The 20,590-nt window shown below is 43.9% G+C and overlaps 1 protein-coding gene across 1 annotated transcript in view; it reads right to left on the bottom strand.

Moving 5' to 3' along the window:
* EDC3 (enhancer of mRNA decapping 3) overlaps positions 1-20,590 on the bottom strand; it is a 229,130-nt gene that overhangs the window by 119,247 nt on the left and 89,293 nt on the right. The window contains exon 4 of the mRNA XM_085643788.1: positions 20,030-20,365. Within this exon, the coding sequence (XP_085499914.1) occupies positions 20,030-20,365 (336 nt within the window). The remainder of the gene's footprint in view (positions 1-20,029; positions 20,366-20,590) is intronic.

The following is a 20,590-nucleotide window of genomic DNA, read 5'->3' on the forward strand; positions in this document are numbered from 1 at the left end:
AATCAGAATTTTGTATGAAAGAAACGGATAGGAGAGACAAATAAACAACTAATTATACAAGCACAGCAGAAAGGGACTTCCGGTTCGGATGTAGGTGCCACTGTAAAAACTAGCAATAAGTTTGTCAAGGGTATACCGAGTTCCAGGTATTGCTACTGATGCGGCAGTAATACCATGGTACAGATTCCAATAAAGTAAGACTAGTTTCTGTGAGTGACGAAACTAGTAATGATGTACCTTTATAGAGTCTTGAGATTAAGGAATGATTCTCAAGCCAAGGGTAGAAAATGTCGCCTGAAAGCAGATTAAGTTTAATGGTCACGTGGTCGAGCAAATGGATGACAACAGCTCAAGAAGAAGGGCCAACTACAGTCCTGTCATCCAAAGATACCTTCCCAGGTAGTTATGAAGGTTCAACTATAATTCTACTCGGCTAATTGTTATAACATAAAATTCGAAAATTGGGAGGTCAAAAGTAAAGTGTACACTGCAGAGAGTGGACCGCCCATAGTTCGTTGTGTGCATTAATAGGATTTTCATATAGTAAGACAAGAGCACTCAATAAGATAACGGTTGTGGAGGACATTACTGTGGCATCATAAAGGAGGCACATAATGAGTTCAGGGAGGATTTGGTTTATTTGAAGCAGAATGTACACAATGTTTCCCTTAAATATTGATGATGGGCTGGTACAGGACAGAATGTTTCCCTTAAATATTGATGATGGGCTGGTACAGGACAGAATGAGGAGAACATCAATTGTTGCTAGGGCTGAGATAAAGAAAATGTTGACTGAAATGATTATCAGTGGAATCATTTAGACAGTGGAGACGGGCAGTTGGATTTCGCCAGTAGTTACTACAGAGAAGGCTGATGACCGTTTGAGATTCTGTGTGTATCTCTGGTCCTTAAACAAAGTGGTAGATACATTTCCTTAGAACAACATCAATGAATTGATATGGTTATAGAGGGCCGGAATGTATTTTCCAAAACTTGATTTAAAGAAAGCGAACAACCAGAGAAAATTACATGAAGATTCTAAACCCCCTTACAGCTTTTGTCACAATGGAAGGTACTATTCAGTTCACACGCATGCTGTTTGATCTTTCTTTGGTGGCCAGCGTGTTCCAGAGAATGATGTCAGAGATTTTCAAGGGAATGGGTCACATTCTGTACTTTCAGGATGACATTTTGGTTTTTGGGGAGACCACAGAGCATCACAATTTGTTAGTCAAACAAGCTCTGCACAGATTGTCAGACACGTCTTACCCTTAAGCAGGATAAGTGTAAGTTCTTAGTTAAACAAACAGAATATCTAAGAAAATCATGATTTCCATTCAATTAGTGCCACTGGTTGACAGAAACCAATTGAGATCCTTTATCGGTGTCATAGAATATTGCGCCAAACTTGTTGAAAGATGTACTGGCAAAACAGTCTCTTCAACTGTTGTTGAGGAAAAGTTGAAACTTTGTGTGGGGCACATATCAACAGACATGTTTTGAGTCCATGAAAATGAAAATCGGCAGTGCTGATATTTTGGCTTTGTAGGACACTTAGCTTAAATCAACATTAAATGTTGATGACAGTGCCACTGGTTTGGAAGCATTCTATCACAGATTCAAGGCAAGAAGGAAAGAAAAGTAGCTTTTGCTTCGCACACCCTACAGGGTTCTGAACTGTTCAGTCTTCGAAAACAAAGCCTTAGAGGCTGTGTGGGGGGCAGAGTACTTTAGCACTTACTTGTGGAGGACAGTTTCTTTTCTGCACTGATCAGAAACCTTTGGTTCGAATTTTGCTCTGGCAGCTACACTAGCCTTTGCCAGCACCAACCAAGTGGTGCTGTTAAAGGCTTGACTAGCTGCCACATTGCAAGAATATCAGTATGTTTTAGAACACATTTGTGGGTGGAAGAATCCCAAGCAGACTATCTCATTCATCAGTGGATTGGAGATCTGTTGATGTAGTCATTACAAGAGAGAGTGAATGCGCTCTGTCAGTAGAAGATGTGGTAGCCTTGGGTGTTGATTCCTTAATGGCTGAAGAGTGGAAGCATGAAATGGAGTTGGGTACTAAACTTAAGCAGGTTAACCACTTTATTTCTTTGGATGACAAAAGAGAGTGCTGTGTTGATTTGTGTAAAACCATATGGGAAAGTTTTGGATGAAATGACAATGTGTGGCATAATGTTGGTGACGAGGGTGAAAATTAGTGTCACTGGTAGCCCTACATTCCAGGTTGATTAGTTTAACATATGAAGGACACTTGAAACAGACACAAAGAAGAGGCTTAGGTAGGAGTGGGATCTGAGATGGATCATATTGAGGATCCCAGTAAACTGTAGCATGTAGACTTTGAACTTAAGATGTTAGATTTGCCATAGTTTTGATAGATGTTCTCTCCAAATAGCTGATCGTAAAGTACATGAAAGAGGTCAAAAATAAGGCGACTACACATAGTTTTTTTTCGGAAGAGGGCCTTCCTGCTGTTATTTCAGACAATGGGACCTAGCTCACTTCTAATGAAGTGCAAAGTTACCTTTCATCATGTGGTGTGAAACATAACAGAACAGTGCTATACAACCCACAGGCCAATGGGATCATAGCTTTGACCAACAGATTGGTTAAGGGAAGAGTTCAGATAGCTCATGCAGATAACGATATGGATAGGATGTTTCTGGAGATGGTTTAGGCAATTTTATTCTTTTACAGAGTTTTATATAGCGTGAACTTGACCCGGTATCGGGTATGAGAGCGCTTTACATAGCACCAGTTGCGTTCCATGAGGACACATTCATTTTTGTTAGGCACAGGGAGATGAACAACAGTTACTTACCTGTAAACTGTGGTTCTCTAGTACTGGTATCTTTCATAGATTCACATGCTTGAATTATTCCCCGTCGTCGGAGTGGGAGTCCCAAGGTACATAAAAATAGCAATAAATATGCATAAAATAGCCATATCATAGGTAAATTAGAACCAGGAAGTAAATTAGTTAGAAGTTAAAAGGATTTTTTTTTCCCACTTTCATGACTCCTCCAAGTCATTATATATAGTCCAAACTACAGTCAATCAGGTGACAGCACCCTCCAGAATGTTCTCCACAGAGGCTCAGGCTCTCAGATTTTCCAGCACAAGTGTGATAAAAGAGTAAAAGAGCACAGGAGAGCCTCCGAGGGGAGGTGGGTGGGTCACATGTGAATCTATGAAAGATACAAATACTGGAGAACCACAGTTTACAGGTAAGTAACTTTTGTTCTTCTCCAGTATTGGGGTCTCTTTCATAGATTCACATGCTTGAATCAGAGTAGAAAGCAGTAACTCCATAATAATGCTTCTGAGATCATGAAAGAAATATATATATATATATATACATACCACATAATATATACATATGTATATATGTAACAATATATAAATATATATAGATATGTACATAAGAATGCCATCAAAGAGGAGGAGGGAAGAACAGAGGCTCATCTTATTTAAAGAGATTACTGAGAACGCCTCGTCTCATGGACATGTCTGCATTGTTGGCATCTTCCAGACAGTAGTGCTTGGTGAAGGTGCGCCTGCTGGACCATGTTCAGCTCTGCATATTTGATGAGGAGGCACACCAGCAAAGAGAGCAGTAGAAGAAGAGATTGCTCTAGTAGAATGTGCTCTCGGAGTTGCCTGTAGAGGCCTACCCGCTTGCTGATAGAAAAAAAATCGCAGCAGAAATCCAACGAGCAATGGACTGTTTGGATATTGGGTGTCCCTTACGCATTTTTCCAAAGGCTATAAAAAGCTGATCAGAATTACGTATTGAGGATGTCCTTTGTAAATATAATTTTAGACATCTCTTGACATCAAGAGTATGTAAAGTCCTTTCCGCAGGCGATTGAGGATTAGGAAAGAAAGTCTTTAAAATGACAGGTTCATTGAGATGGAAATCAGAAGGTACTTTGGGCATAAAAATGGGGTTAGTGCGGAGCACTACCAAGTCACTCACTGGTGAATTGAAGGAAAGGCGGTTTAATAGTGAAGGCTTGAATGTCACGGACCCGCCTGGCTGATGTGAGAGCCAACAGCAGAGACATCTTCCACGAAACAAACTTCAAATCGGCCCTATGAATAGGTTCAAAAGGGTATCGCATGAGTTGTGACAGAACAATGTTAAGATGCCAAGGTGGAAGTGGGCGACAGATGGGAGGAAACATACGAAACAATCCTTTGAAGAATTGTTGAATGATCCTAGATGAGTAAAGAGTGTGAACCATCCTGTCGGAATATTGAGATAGCCGCTAAGAATACCTTAAGAGTAGAATGGGAAAGGCCTGACCGTGCCAGATGTAAAAAAAAAAAAAAAAAAAAAAGGGAAAAGTTGTTCTGGTTTTGCATGGATCGGGTGAATGTTGGCGGCTTGATACCACAGGCAAAATCACTTCCATTTGAGCATGTAGGTTTCTATTGTGGAGGGCGCTCTAGCGTTAGCCAAGACCTCCCTATATTCTGAAGGAATGTCTAAGTGAGCAAATTCAAGGTGTTCAGGCACCAGGTCGCTAAGTGTAGAGATGCAGGATCCAGATGGCAGATCTGTCCGTTGTGAATGGATAGAAGATTTGGTATTGGTTGCAACTGAATGGGGCCACCTGGGAGCAATGAGAAGTAGGCGACAAGGCTCTTTCCTCATTTTCCGGAGGACCCTGGGAACCAACGGTATAGGCGGAAAAGCGTAGGCATAGATCTGCAACAAGTTCATCAAAAACGCATTCCCGCACGAGTCCCGTTGGGGAAGCCAACTTGCGTAGAATGGGCATTTGCGGTTCAGACTGGTCGCGAACAAGTCCAAATCGGGTCGACCCAAACGTTGGTTGATGGATCTCCCACTCGTGGTTGGACGCTGTCGACCTGCTGAGGGAGTCCGCGAGGATGTTGGACACTCCCAGGACATGGACCGCTGCCAGAGTTATTTGGTGCCGGATCACCCCATCCCAAATTTGCTGTGCTTGCTGGGACAGCAAAGTGGATCTTGTCCCTCCTTGTTTGATTAGGTAGTGCATACTTGTTGTGGTGTCTGTGCGGCTCAACACTGATGCTCAGAGAATGATGGTGCGAAAAGATTTCACAGCTAGGAAGTTCGCTCGCAACTCCAAAAGGTTGATATGCCAAGTCCTTTGTTGAGCATCCCATTTGCCGTTGACCGAGTCCTTGAAGGTGCGCTCCCCACCCTTCGAGGGAGGCGTCTGTGTTGATGACAAAACTTGGAGTGAGAGGATTGCTGCAACGTTCCTTTTGCAAGTCCACCAAAGCACTGCTTTCCATATCGGAGGTGTGATGTGGACGAGATCGTTGAAGGACCCTGAAACCTGTAGCCATTGTTTGTTGAGCTCATTTTGCAAGGGTCTCATCTTGAGACGACAGTTGGGGACCAGGGGAATGCAGGATGAGAGCATCCCCAGAAGTGACTTGAACTGTCGGACAGAAATGCACCTTTTTGATCGTAGTAGTTGGGCAAGCTTGCAAAGCTTTTGTTGTCTTTCGTTTGAGACAAAGGCTTGTGTCTATTGTGGCTCCTAAGAATGTTCTTGTTTGAGAGGGGATGAGTTGAGACTTGTCTAGATTGATTGAGAGACCCAGAGACTGGAAAAGTGACAAACATTTCTGAGTATGGGCGTATGCAGCTCTGAAAGAATTCGCCTTGATAAGGCAATCATCTAAATAAGGAAATATTTGAATTCCCTCCTGTCGAAAGTGTGCAGCCACCGGTGCCAAGACCTTGGTGAAGACATGGGGCACGGAACACAGTCCGAAGGGAAGGACTTTGAACTGAAAGTCCCTACCAGCCACTCTGAACCTCAAGAACTTTCTCTGTCTGGGTAAAATCGGGACATGAAAGTAAGCGTCTTCGGAGTGAGGAGTTTAAGGACTTCTTGGAGAGTCAACATCCGGAAGGATTGCTTTTTGATATATTTGTTTAGGAAACAAAGATCGAGAATGGGGCGCCATTCTCCCGATTTCTTTTTTATTAGAAAAAATCTGGAATAGAAACCAGTGCCTCTTTGTAATTTTGGAACCACTTCGATCACTCCCTTCCTGAACATCAAATTTATTTGGGAGAAAAGCTCTGTGAGATGAGCTGGAGGCGGGCCTTTGGGAGGAGAATTCGGAGGAAGTTTGACAAACTCTAGAACATGGCCTCTGGCCACAATGCCCAAGACCCATTTGTCTGTGGTTATAGCAGACCAGGTTGAGTAAAAACAGGAGATCCTTCCTCCAACTTTTGTAGGAATGAGCGGTAGAGCAGGTGCCACTGCTTCTTAGACGTATCACGTCCACGGTAGGAGGACTTCCTTCTGTTTTGTGTATATGATGTAGTTGGTTGTTGCCTGAAGGATTGTTGTTGTTGAGAAGAGTAATGTTGGTTACCTTGATAGGACTCATATTGTCTCGACTGGTTATAGCCTCCTCGACCGGAGAAGGATCCACGGCCCCTAGCGCCACGAAAAGGCGGTTTCCGAAACTGAAGAGTACCGAGAGATCTTGCCGTCTCAGTAGCCTTTTTAGGTCTCGCCTGGCGAACGCAGCACCTGCGTTGCACTCGCCATAGAGAGGACCTTTTGGAATCAATTCTCCCCGTGGGCTTACGTGCATGCGTCTGCATGGACAAAGATGGCTGCTCTCACCATCTGTCCAAAGCAGACAGCATGCACGTGTCCGTGGGACTGTGGACCGTCCGCCGCCATCTTGTTTTTAATTATCGTGTCAGCGCGTTTGGTTCCACTTTCACGGCCGCTCGAGTCTGTTTCTGCCGTTCGGTTTCACTTTCACGGCCGCTCCAGTCTGTTTCTGCCGCCCCTATAGCACCGCAGCACAGTTAGGCACTGCATCGTACCTACTCCGCGCAACCACCTCCCTCTCACATAACATCCAGTTATGGCAGGGTGCCGTGGGTGAGGGGTTATGTGTGGAGGGTTCTGCACTGTGCTTGCCACCTCGCCAAGCATTGCCCAACCCCCCGACCGGAGCTCCCGAACACTGGCCTCCAGCACCGAAGTCGGCAGTCCATCCGCCAGACCCATTGCGCCCCACCCAAACCACCTCTTGTGCCACTCCAAAGACCCTACACCATCTGCCCAGGATCCCCGGACGCTGATACACAATGAATTTAAACGCTACTCCCCCAGTTCAAAAGTCGGCACTGCAGGTAGCCTCAAGCACAAGCCCCCCCCCCCCCGTAACCATGATCACACACTGCTGTCCACCACCACAACCCTGCGGTCCTAAGTCCCATTCACCAATCAGCAACTCCCAAACTGAGCATCCAGCACAACCGTCCCCCCCCACAAGTGCCCCCTCGCATCCCCCTGCCATATAAACCCCAAAACCACCCACCCATCCAAACTGCACCCAGCCACCGCCCCCTTCACCCTGTGTCCGCGCGCATCGAACCCCATGTAGCACTCCCAATTCCCAACACACTGCGACCCGCCAGTGGGCGGAACGCGGCAAACCAACCATCGCCTCCGACGGCACTCGTATCCCCGCTCTGACACATCCAAGCCTCCGCCCATACCTGCCCTGCATTGTCAACGTCACCCCATCACCCTTGAAGACCACCCGACTGTGCCCACCCTCCGCAATCCCACCCTCCCCATCACACATCTTAAGATTTTAAAATATATTTGGCTAACCCCAGGCCTCCACATGCACATGGCTGAGAATCTTAACTAGGAGCCTCAAGAGATGCCACTCGTCAACTACAAGGCCTTTCTTCCTTTAATATTTTTTTAAGTCGTCGTTAAATACCAAATAGTACATGTCTTTATTGCCGTGGACACCAAGGCTCACGTGCCCATCTCTGGGCCGACAAAATGACGCTGCGATATGCCCCTTGGTTCGCGCCACCCCTCCCCAAAAGGATCTGCACTGTTTTCTCTAGCCCCCGAGCCAGCCCCAGAGCAAACACTTCACCCTCCCATCCTCACAAATCATTCACCTAATCTCCCGCACATTGCTCCACTCCTGCTGCCATATGAACTTCGAGGGAAGGGGGCACCCTATCCCCATGGTATGGTCAAACACCCATTCCTTCCTCCCAAGGCTCCTAGTCATTCTGCCCTATTTCCTCCTCCCAGAACTACATTATCTTCCTTCATTTCAGTCATTCTGCCACATTCCCAGTACTACTGCCCAATTCCTCCCTCCCAGAGCTGCTTCCCATTTCCTCCTCTCACTCCTTATATCCCATCCCTTCCTCCCAGCCTTTCTTCCCTATTCCCTCCTCCCGGTGCTACTGCCCCATTCCTTCCTTCCAATCATTCTGCCCTATTCCCTCCATGGTGCATTCAGTCTGTGCACTGCTCTCTGTTAGTTGAGTGCGGTACACGCATATTCTGTGCACTGCTCTCGGTTAGTTCCTGCAGAGATGAATTACACTTTCACCTCTTGTTCTCTTCCTGGAAACAGAGCAGTGGAACAGGTGAAACGTTAGCCCTAACTCCTGATTTTAGAAGACCCTTTCATTATCACCATATTAACATTTGCTTACTTTGATCTTGAGCTCTGCAGACCTGAACTCTAATCCCAGTTTCCGCATGTGATTGGGAGCCAATCACTCTTCCTCCCTGTGATGTAAAAGATGGCTTCATATACCACACATTTTAAACGCATTTTGTGAAATGTAACTGCTGATTGTTCTTTCTTATAATGCCCCACTAGCTTGTTGCTATTCTCCACCTCTTCATGGAATTCTGGTTTTCCAACTGGTTTCTACTGTTTGTGTGTCCCCAAATTTAGGAAGCCACGTGCTGGCTCAAAAGTGTCCTCTGCACAGCCCTGGTGCTTGCGGGGTCTAGGTTCACACTATGTTAAACACCTAACATGAAATCAACAGAAATAACTTTAAAGTTACTCTGTTTCCTATTTTGCTCTTCTTTTTTCTCTTACTGTTTTGCAGCTTTTTGATTGGCCTTGAACCATGTGACCTTCTGCTTAGACACACAGTGCAACAGACACACAACATCCTAAGCAATGCTGTTGAGACTGGAACCTGGGGCCTGCAGGTGTCCCCATTACTATGGATGCAAGAATATTGAGTTTTTCATTGTGGTATTAGGTGCAGGGCGACATTTCTGCAGGGAGATAGTTATGTAAAATAGATATTTTGGTAACCTGTTTTGTTACCATTGTTTTTGAAAACGATGTGTACTTGACATGCCAGACAAGTAACTTTGCACAACGCGTAATTTTACATAATTTGAGAAAGTAGCATATATTTAATAAAAAAAAAAAAAAAAGCACTGAACAGAACTCTGTCCTTCGTTGCATTATCTCTTGTTCTGCTGTTGCATATGTCTGTTCCACCAAAGCTATGTGATGAATTCAAGTGTGATAAGATGTGTCTCGCCCTTCGTGGGCTTTGATGGCTCTCAAATGTTTCCCTGGTTTGCTGTGTGCCCTTGGTTTCACACTGCTTGAATTATGCTTTGCATAAAAGCCTGCTCTTGTAGAACAAGCATTAAAAATGCCATAGGTCTCGCCTTTCATTAAGTTAAAGCCATTTGCTTTGCTATACAATACCATTAGCAAAGCAAATGGCTTTAACTTGAGCAAAGGCGAAATCTATTGCATTTTCACTGCTTGTTAATGGCTTGGAGGGCGTCGTCAATATGCTGACCGTAAAGAGACTCGCCGTCAAGGGGCATGTCAATTATTTTCGTCTGAACTTCCTGACGAAATAAGATGGATTTCAACCAGCCCTGTCACCGTAGGACCTCAGCACCTGCCAGTTGCCGAAAACCTGTAGACGCAACATCCACAGCAGAATCGATCATCTCAGCCGAGATTCGTTCTCCCTCCTGGAGGATCTTGAGTGCTTATGACTTGGAGGGCTCGGGTACCATGTCGATGAAGGGAGAGATGTCGGACCACATCTGTCAATCATAATAGCCTAAGATGGCCAGCGAGTTGGCTGCACGGACAGTAGTGGCCGCCATGGTCGCAACTTTCTTCCCAATGGAGTCTAGACGTCTCCCATCCCGATCAGGGGGAGCCGACAATGGAGAGGAGGAAATCCGTGCTCGGCGTTGTGCTGCTTCGGAGATAACGGAATCTGCCTTAGGCTGACCTATCAGACATGCTGGTGAATTATCCGATGTCTTGTATTTCTTTTCGAGACGAGGTAGGACCGTAGGAATAGAGGCAGGAGTTTATGAGTTTTAATCCTTCCTGCCAAATAAAGTCGCTAATAGGGATTGTGCGAACTTATCTCCTTGGTTGGGCTTTAAAATTGTAAAGGAAACAATCATCTGTCTTGGTTTCCATAGGAAGGAGGAACCGTTGTGCTGCTCTCTCTCCCCATCAGAACATGAAAACCTTCTATGTCAACTGGAGGTGAGTTAACAGGAGCAGGAGTAGAAGGAGACGGAGTTTGTATTTGATAGTCATCCCATTCCGTAAGGAGTGATCTGTCATCCAATTCTCCTTCTTCCCTGTCATCGTCTGTGGTGTGAGCTTCCTGAGCGTGATGGGACACCGAAGCCACCAGAGAAACTGGTCTGGGCGACCTCAGCACTGATGAAGTTTGAGGAATGGGTATTGGTGGGACCGAAGAAGCCAATTCTGATGGAGGAAAACGGCGATAATAGTCATACAACATGTGCTGCAAGTTGTTTAGAAGAGTTAAAACTTGTGCCGTAGGGTTTGAATCTGGAGCTGAAGCAGCAGTCTCAGGGTAATAGTCACCTTCTTGATCTTCATCTTGGTATTTAATGAAGAGCTCAGAAAGTAGTGTATGTTTTACAGATAGGATCAGGTGGGAAATGCGACTGCCCGTCGTGGAGTGGGTAAAATTCTTCAGCAGGTTTCCCCAAGATAGAAAATTCTGGGAGTTTGTCCTGTGTCTGTCTTTAGACCCTGAAGATCCTCATCCTCATGTTTTCCAAAAAGAGGAAGGCCACCAAAGGCCATGCCTATATTCTTTGACAGCTCCTCAGGATGGAAGACTGTGGACTTTAGCCAAACATGCTTTCTTAACACCGTTTCTCCTGCAAGTGGACGAAAACCTTTATTGGAGACATCCACTGCTGCATCGATAATGAAAGAAAAAGTGAGTTATCCTTCCTTAAGGATAGTTCTCGTGGACTCCCTCTTATTCTCTGGGATCAGTTAAAACAATGGTGCAATGTCATGCAGCATCATGCAGCGCTAAAGCGTTGGCTGACTAGATGGAGGTTGCTGCCATGGAGGAGATTAATTTGCCCAAATTGCCTCTATGCCTACAATCTCTATCTGGAGGGCTGGCAGATGGTGTAAGTGGATTTTAGCTCTATGAGCCGCTGATGAGATAGCTCAGTCCGACGTAGTATGCCCGCTGATACAGGCTGGAGAGGACTCTGGAGCCTTACGTTTTTTCTCCAGGATAGGTATCACCACCAGAACCGTAGCCAGTCTTCTATACTTGAGACCTTCCGACTAAATAAAATCTGAAATTGGTAGAGCTCTTACAGGCTTCCTAAATTGCTTTTTAAAGTAGTAAAGGAAACAGTGTTGATCTGTGGACTTAATTGGAAGATTAAACATCTTTCCAGCTGTTTCCATAAAAGAATGAAATCTGGAAATATCGGTCTGATCTTGAGGAACAGCTGCATCAACTTCTTACCTCAGGAGGGTCACAAGATTACCTATCATATCATCTTGCACTCTATCACCTTGTGAAGTTCACCTTTTTCCCTCACCTACATCAGATCGTCGGCCAGATCTTCAGGCATTGGGGAGAAGAGCAATCTTTGAACAACTCTGGGTGATTCTCTTGGAGATGGTGGAGAATCTAGTAGCAACTGTTGCTGAGGATTGTTAGGTGGTTGTAGTGACAGTAACTTTTTTAAAGCTTCCATAATTTGAGCAAAGTACATAAAAAGGCCATAGGCTCCTGAACTAATTCAGGCCGTCGGTTTGTCTAGGCGGTAAGTACTATCTTGAAGCATAAGGAATACAATCGTGATCGAAACCGTAGTCTAAATATTAGTTGTTTTCCTCTATGTCCTCTCATACTTCACATTTGGTTGTATTGGACCATATGCAGTTGGCGCAACACAGTTGCTTGCTTTCTCTTCCGGACCAAATTGTAAAATCTGAACTGGTGGCAATGTTGATCCCTTCAACAATGTAGGTCCTCTCTTCGTCGGTATGGTCGTTGACTGCATAGTTAGTCTATATTGTCTTCATCGGTATCTCTCTTCGTCACTATTGTCGTTGACTGCATAGTTTCTACCGTCGATTGAGTAGACGTAAACTGATTTGTCACCGTCGACGCAGTTTGTGTCGTCATTGAAGTTAGGTAGATTTTTACTATTTATGAGGTCTCTCCCTCAGATCCCTAAGATACATATTTTCCTTGTTCAGTCACCGAAGGGGTGGCTGCAAATGCTGTTCAAAACAAATCCAATTTGGGAAACTGAATTTTTTGTGCTGCATTTGTGAAAGTGCTTAGAGGAGCACTTTTCACTGAATCTTCCCCTGAAGAAAAGGCACCTCCTTTCAAAAGGAGGAAAATTGACATCAACCATTAGCTAAATTGCCAACTTCCTTTATCTGCCCTTAACAGTCTTAAATGTAAAACTCCTACAAATGTCACATTTTCATTCCTTTTTATTAAGGCAATAAATACACTTAAGAGGAGGGTCATCAATGTAAATCTTTAAGACCACAGGATGAACAAGCCTTGAAAAGAGATTGATTGTCTATCAGCCATGGAGATAGTTTGGGACAGCTGTCTGTCAAGTAAGAAGATCTCCCTGGCCCAAAATTTCATAACATTTCCCCAAAATACAACTTGCAGTGCTTAAGTTAGGGTTTGTTCAAAACAAGGACAGATCAAGAAAGTAACTCATTTAAGGTTCACTGAAAGGTTACAGCAGAGCTTGGTCAGGGGATTCCCTCCCACATGTGGTTAGGAATCTGAGCTATAGTGGTCTCTAATGGGAGTAGGAGAGCTTACGCTTCCGCCTCATTGTTTGAAGTTTAGGTTTTTTACAAATGGGGTGGATGTGCTACTAAATATTCAATGTTTTAGGCATATAGCCATTTTACACTTTATTAGTGCTGTACATTTTACATTGTATTCTGTTATTTTAGTGTAGCAGGGATTCTCAGCCTGACAACAGAAAATGGTTCAACCATGTGAATATTTAAAAGATCTAATGTTTGAGAAGAACAAGTTACAAGCCTTTAGTAATTCTCTTTCCGGTGAATAATCTATAAAAAAACAGATTCCTCACCTCTTGAATATACCCTGTCAGGATCTGTATTCCTTCAAGCAATTGCTCCCACAAGTTATGTGGTGCCAACAGACTCTGTGACAATCTCGCACAGCCTTTAGAAGTGCTGGCTCTGAGCTACATACATGCACTACCCCTGTGTACTGACATCAGTTTATCTTGAACGATTCTGCATGCTAGGCACAGATTGACCAAGACACACTGCAGATGGCAGTGTGGCTAATCAACTTGGAACACTTAACAACTACAGACGTTCGCTCTACAGAATGGTGTGGAGGGAGAATGGTGAAGAAATTAGGTTAAATAGAATATCTACCAATAACCGTTTCCGAATGTAAGTATCTTGTTCTTCTGAAGGATACTTTTAACAAAAAATTCCACACCTCTTGATTGAAACTTTAAAGCATGGTGAAAGAGACACTGCACTTTCTCCGCATTGTGAAAAGATCCAGCTAAGGCACAACGACGGGCTAAGATGCCCTGTGCCACCTCTGAATAAAGATGCTATCCAGGGATCTAATGAGCTTGTCTGCCTCGTTGTTGAGCGATTCCGCCAAATGACTGGCTACTAGACAGATCCTCACCAAACCAACAATGTCCAAAGGAGCATTGACTCCCGTCACAAGTTCTAAGACCCCCTGCCATCTTACTTGCTGCAGTACAACATGGCATTTGCGTTGTCCAGAACGGCCTGAACTCACTTACCCTTGATTGGGTCTAAGGCCTTTGGAGCCAACCAAATGGCACAAGCTCTAAAATACTAATGCAGAGACTCTCCGATCTCCACTTCTCTCAGATGACCACCCCAACTTAGAGATGAAATATCCATCACTACTGTGAGCTCTGGTTAAAACAGGGAGTATGGCCTGCAATAGGCTGCTCTCCACTGACCAGCATCTGAGGTCTTCCTGAAGAAGAAAATAGTGTCTGACGGACAGTCCTGCTGTTATGACCACTGAAAAGTGAGGTTACACTGAATGGCATGAGACTAGGAGTGCAAGGAGCTTAGGAAACCTACCAGGGGAGAATCTAGAACGAATCCTGAAACACTGGGATCATACCTGAATTACAAACTTGGTGCATGGTTGGAAAGCCATGAACACCACAATAAACAGGAAGTCACCTATGAAGGAAATCTTCTGTGCAGCCATCAGATGGCACTTTGGATTGCAGATGGAAAATGGGAAGGACTAAATAAAGATGACCCTTCATCCAGGGAGGTCTGTGACTGAATGAGGCAAACCAGCATTCAGCAGCCAGTCATCGAGGTATAGGAATACAGGTAGCCCGTACTTGCGAAGGTGGGCCACAATCACCACCAACATGTTCAAAAACACCTGGAGGGCAGAAAGCAAAAGGTTAGAATGGTAAATTGAAAATGTTTCAACCCCACTTCGTACTGCAGCACAGGCATGAGTCCTTCAGGTCAAAGGCCACCATCCAATCTCCTGCATCCAGGGAATCCTAGGCCAGAGTTAGCATCTTGAATTTACCCCTCCGTAGGAAGGCGTTCAAAAGGACAAAGATCTAAAAATCAGCCAGAGCATTCCATCTTTCTTGAGCGTTAAAAACAAATTGTGGACATATCACCTCTTCTATTTTCCACCTCTGGAATTCTCTCCAAGACCCCTTAGGCCAAAAGCAATTTAACGTCTAGCAGAAGGGGGATGGACTGATCCACTGAAGTAAAACCAGGTGAGATGCAAATGGAATGATATAAAGGATAGAAAATTAAACAACTTGGAAACTGTTGTAGTGGGCGGGATGGAAGAGGAACTTTGTTGACATTGGTGGTTTCCACAAACTGCTACCACCATTCTCCTCAGATTCTAGCAACTAATACAGAAGCTATCAATCCAGCTCTAAATTCATTACAAAATGAATCACTACGACAACCTATTGTTCCAATGTGCTGGAAGAGGGCTATATTGATATCTTTGTTGAAGAAGCTGTCAGCGGATGAATCCATCTTGGCCAATTATATGCTAATCTCTTTGCTGGCAGCTTTTTCAAACAATTTTGAAAACTGGTTTAATTCTCAGCTATCCAGCTACCTGGTGGCCATTCAGCTGCTTCATCCTATGCAATCAGGGTTTTGCCCAGGTTTCAACACAAAATCGTGCATTAGCGCTGAAAAACCTTGTGTGTCCGGATCTAACTACAACCTTCAACCAAGAGAATGCACGAGAGCCTTTCATATTAACATCAATTGGCTGTATAGGAACCCCCATTGTCTTGTAATCTCATGGATCTGATTGTTGTTATAATGCTTTTGATTGGTAGCTATGTTTGAGTGTGTATGTATTTTTGGAATTTTGAATGAGTGCTGGTTATGAGTGCATAAGTAGGACCTGATTTATATTTATATGTCTGGTGTGTATTACATATATGTCTTTATCTTTGCAAATTTTGATAAATCATATGCATGTTAATAACGAAAATAAATATTTAGAAATGTTGTAAAAATGTATTTTTGGGATTTTTAGGGTGGGAAATATTTATATGTTAGCCAAGCGTTGTTGATTATTTAGTGACCCTAGTGGGCACAGTGTATTCTATATATATATGCAGGCCGATCCTTTTAGTATTAATTTGGCTTTTCAGCCCAAGCCTTAAAACAATGGAGTTCCCTGGGGCTTGATGTGGAGTCAGATATTGTTTAATATCCATCTTGCTCCACTAACAGCTCGGGTGGAGTCTTATGGGGTGCAGATTATTTTCTATGCCAATGACACGCAGTTAATATCAACATAGGATGGCGACTTTTCAAATGCCGAGGTTACATTCAAATCATGCCTCTCTGCAGAGTTTAATTGGATGTCTCAGAACAATCTCCAATGTAACACTAGTAAAACGGAGGTGTTGATTTTTATTCCCCCCCCCATTCCACGATTGGGAGATGAGATCTGGCCCAACTCATCCCCCTTCTCCTCCAACTCGTTCAACTGTAGATCGAAATCTAGGAGTAAAATTTTACCATAATCGGAACTTCAAATCTCAAGTTAAGAGCATGGTTGGGCCATGTTTTTGCCTCCTCAGGATGTTGAGGAAGTTTATGTATTAGTTCCCCACTTCCTGTCAAAGGTTGGTGATCCATTCTTTGATAACGTCGCGGCTGGATTATGCAAATGCTCTCTACTGGGGTCACCCGGTTTCCTTGTTAAAAAGATTGCAAGTGGCGCAGAACGTTGCTGCATGGCTTTTTACTCCAGATTCCTAGAAGGAGCATGGTGTATACAGATCTTAAAGAGTTATTGGTTGCTGGTCAAGGTATGAGTGAAATTCAAGGGACTGACCTTAGCCCACAAAGCTTTTTAAGAACTGGGCCCAAGCTCTTTGTTCAAGAAGCTACTGCACCACCAGCCTCCAAGAACATTGCGCTCCATGGAGGCTCTACTGACAGTAGTGCCAAAGAAAAGATGGGGTGGTTCTTCCTTTTCTGCTATGGATACCACATGCCTGAATTCCTTGCCTGTCTCTCAGAGCCATTAAGGATCCGGAGTCTTTTAGATGTCAGTTGAAGACTTGGCTTTTTAATTAAGTGTTTTAACTCTCACTTGTGATCCTCTCGCCTTATTATAATAATTCACATTTGTAAAGTGTGAACAATCACCCGTAAGGGTCTCTAGGCGCTGGGGGCAGTCGGTAAGCTTAAGCAAGCTACTGCCCAGAGTCACATGGTGCTGGGCTAATCTGCCGCCGGGGATCGAACCGTGATTCCCAGATTCCAGAGTCAGTCGCCCTGGCCGTGGCGCCACACCTCTTCCTGAGCCTTATTGGTCTGTTAGCGCTTGGACACTCTATTGAGTAGCCGTGCACTTTATAAATGTTTTTTTTATTTGACCATCATGTCCTCTGGAGCCACGAACGTTTGGGCTGGCTGCTGTAATGACTGCCTTTGACTACAAGTTAGATCTTGCACATAGCATACAAATTTTCTGCACTGCTGGTGGGACTTACGGGTAAGTAACAGTAAGCCTACGGAGCTGCCGTCTTTAAACCACTCCAGCCCAGAATCAGCCTCATCTCCAAATAGTCTGAAACCATCAAGAGGCACGTCCATAAGGAGTGCCTCTACGCCACTGGAGAAACCTGTTGCATGTATCCAGGCATCATGCCTGATCATGCTACTGGTGCCCATAGCAAGCAATCTGCCACATGCATTATATTTGTCCTGCCCCTCACAGCATTAATTTATTTAAATACACATTACTATATACAAGAGTGTGGTTTTAGTCATTTTTTTATGTGTATTCACACTATATTTATAGTAGGTATATGAATGCTTTGATATTCACTGATAGTTTCGGACAAACATGCAGTAGAATTTACACTTTTTTCTCATTTGTCAAACAAATCACAAGCCTGGTTTTTCTCATAATATTTTTAGGCAACAGTACACTATATAGCTGCACAGACATTTAGCAGAGAGTGGGGCTATAGTATCAGTGGGTCAAGCACTAGCGCTGCGGTTTGATGCTATCTGTTTTCTGAACAGACAGACTGGCCTTGCCTCACAAAAGCAAGGCTGCAGACTGATGAAACAATATTCAGCTGGGAGTGAAAGGAAGGTGTACTAATGGCTATCTAAGAAGACCATTTTAATGAGGTTTTGCCGGACTTCAACAGAATTCAGTTACATCACTGATTAGCGCCAATAATGGAAAGCAATTTCATTTTTATATATTTTATTGTATAAGTTTTATATTAAATAAATGTTGCCAATTTTTATCTGTTTTACATGCACTGCATTTCTGTTCTTCACCATAATTTTCATGTCTGCATTAACGCTCATGTATTTAATACGCACTTTAATTGGGCTTTAACATTTAATAAAGTCTTTTGAAAATATAATATGGATATCTTGTACCGGTCTATCTTTTGGGGAAAGGTGTTCCAGAACTTCCCAACAAGTAAATGTATTCCTGGCAGTCTGACAGGATTGAGAGATCTACATTAATTAGGGAAGCCATCCCCCTTGTACACTGTCTGTTTTCTCAACCCAGAATTCCAACAGAAATGCAACAAAGGTTGGAAGTGCAGGCCCGAATCTACACTAAATGGCATGGAAAGAAAAGAGCGGATGTAAGCATTCAGGGGCAGAACCACTACGTAGCTCTGGGTTATCACTTCTGGATGCGATGGGAGGCAGCCACAGAGTCTAACGGCACCCCTTATGGTGCGTGGCAGATGTTGCTTGAAAAAAATCTGGATGCAATCTGGCACCTCGGACTATTCAAAAAGTGAGAAATCTGTAGTTAGAAGTCTTAATCAAAACTACAGTAGGATGAGAAAAATGCAGTTGTTTGGTCAAGGAAAATTGCTTGGGGAATGTTAGAATGAAAAGTTTAAAATTATAGATTTGGGCCCACTAAAATCACAAGCTTAGAAAAAACCAGTTAAAATCAGTGACTGCTCCAATAAAAACTGGAGTGAAAAAAGGAAATTATTCAGTTGCCAAAGACTGAGGTTTATACTTTTTACGCCACCACTTGCATTGTAAAGGTTACATTTAAATATAATAAACACCAATAATCATTTACTCAGAGAATCCAGGCTACTAGTTGTAATGGAATTTCACCAGCACCTTAAATATTTAAATGGGACAGATTAGAAAGGCATGACCAGCAGTAACCACTAACTAGGGGGAAAAACTAAACCGGTAATACTTTGAGCCAAAGCTTGAGGCTCAATGCAAATCACTGGAAGGAGAATAATATTTAGAAATGGATAACTAGGAGCCTTCACTCTCATGCAAAAAAGTTAAATCAAACTAAATCCTCAGAAAAGGCAACTTTAGGAAAGCAGGTGCAACATAATGCTTGGAGCATGAATTGGGACGATACTGTCCCATTGATTTATTACTTCTAAAGAAACATATCTCAACTAAGGGGCCGATTACGATGTTGGTCAGAAAGGCTTCAAATTGCATTCGGTTTGTCCGAATCCGACTCGGAACCCGCGTTTTCCACCGACTCGGAAAAACGACCGACCGATTACGATTGTCTGAAACCATTCAGTCGTTCCAACTTGGTTCCAATCAGCATTTGGAGAAACAGAGTCAGTCGGAGTCAAATCGTACAGGTCTATTGACCGTGTTTAAGACCGACGCATTACGATGTCTGATTCGGTCAGCCTTTCCAAATCGGTTTGTCAGACATGGATCAACTGTTGGAATCCGATTTTGGGGACCCGGCGACCTCTGAATGGGGCACGTGCAGGTAACCATGGGTCCCCTCTTTCCAGCCACGCACAGTGTGGCAGGCACCAAGGGGTGTCCGCCAAGGGGTGCAAGGTTTTTCCGCAACATCCACATTTTTCAATGGGAGCCTGTGTTGTCGGTCGGAACACAGGCTCCCATTGAAGTAAATGGCAGTCCGACAGAACGGTGTTTGGAAACATCGTAATTGGTCGGTCGGACTGCCCGAATCCGATTCGGTCGGAAATTATTCCAAGACCGAGTCGTGGAAATGCTTTCCGACCAACATCGTACTGAGGCCCCAAGTGTTGTAGGGTGTGACTCTGCATATAAAAATCAGGTAACCCAGATTGAGATCATGACCAACCAGCGCGGTTTGGCACATGTTATCAAGGAGCAGAGTAGTTGGGTAATTGTGATTCCAAGATATGTAACTGTAACTATACAGCCCAACAATATCCAGAGTAAGGAAATAGCACTGTGGAGAAAAAAGAAACTTGTATGGGAGGAAACATAACACCCATTCTGAGGCAGAGAGCAATAGAATGATCTTTACAGGACTCATGCTTACCTGTGCAGTACTCTTTACCAGTGTGCTGTGGCACAATAATCGGGCGGTAGACAATGGGCTCTGACTCCAGAATGTTTTCATCATGCCGATAGCGGGATGGCCGATCATTTGGCGTGCCCCCAGAACGTGCACCACCACGCTTCTCATGTGTTTCAATCTCTTCGAACACTGCTGCCTTATCAAAAAGGGCGAGATTGCCCTCAAAGTCAAAGTCTGTGTCCAGGATTTCTTCCAACTCATCCCCAAAACACTCGTCATCTTTAGTTTTCCCCTGTCCATTTTTCATCCCAGTCTTCTTTGGGGTGACCTGGTTTGGGTGTCTACTGCTGGATGACCCTGGGTAATAACAACAAAAAACAAAGTTAAACATATTGATTTGCATCCGGTACAGTGAGATGTTTCACTTTTACTACTCACTTCATGTGTTTTGATCCTACTCACCTCTTCTACTTATTTCTACAAGTAGATATCAGACATGCAACAAAGTTTCATTCAAAGAATTAAAATGGAGTGCTTGGCCGTGCCTGCTATCATTAAACAATAAGCTATACTCTAGATTGC

Source organism: Triturus cristatus, chromosome 3_1 (genome assembly GCF_964204655.1).
Source record: "Triturus cristatus chromosome 3_1, aTriCri1.1, whole genome shotgun sequence".
Taxonomy (NCBI): Eukaryota; Metazoa; Chordata; class Amphibia; order Caudata; family Salamandridae; genus Triturus; species Triturus cristatus.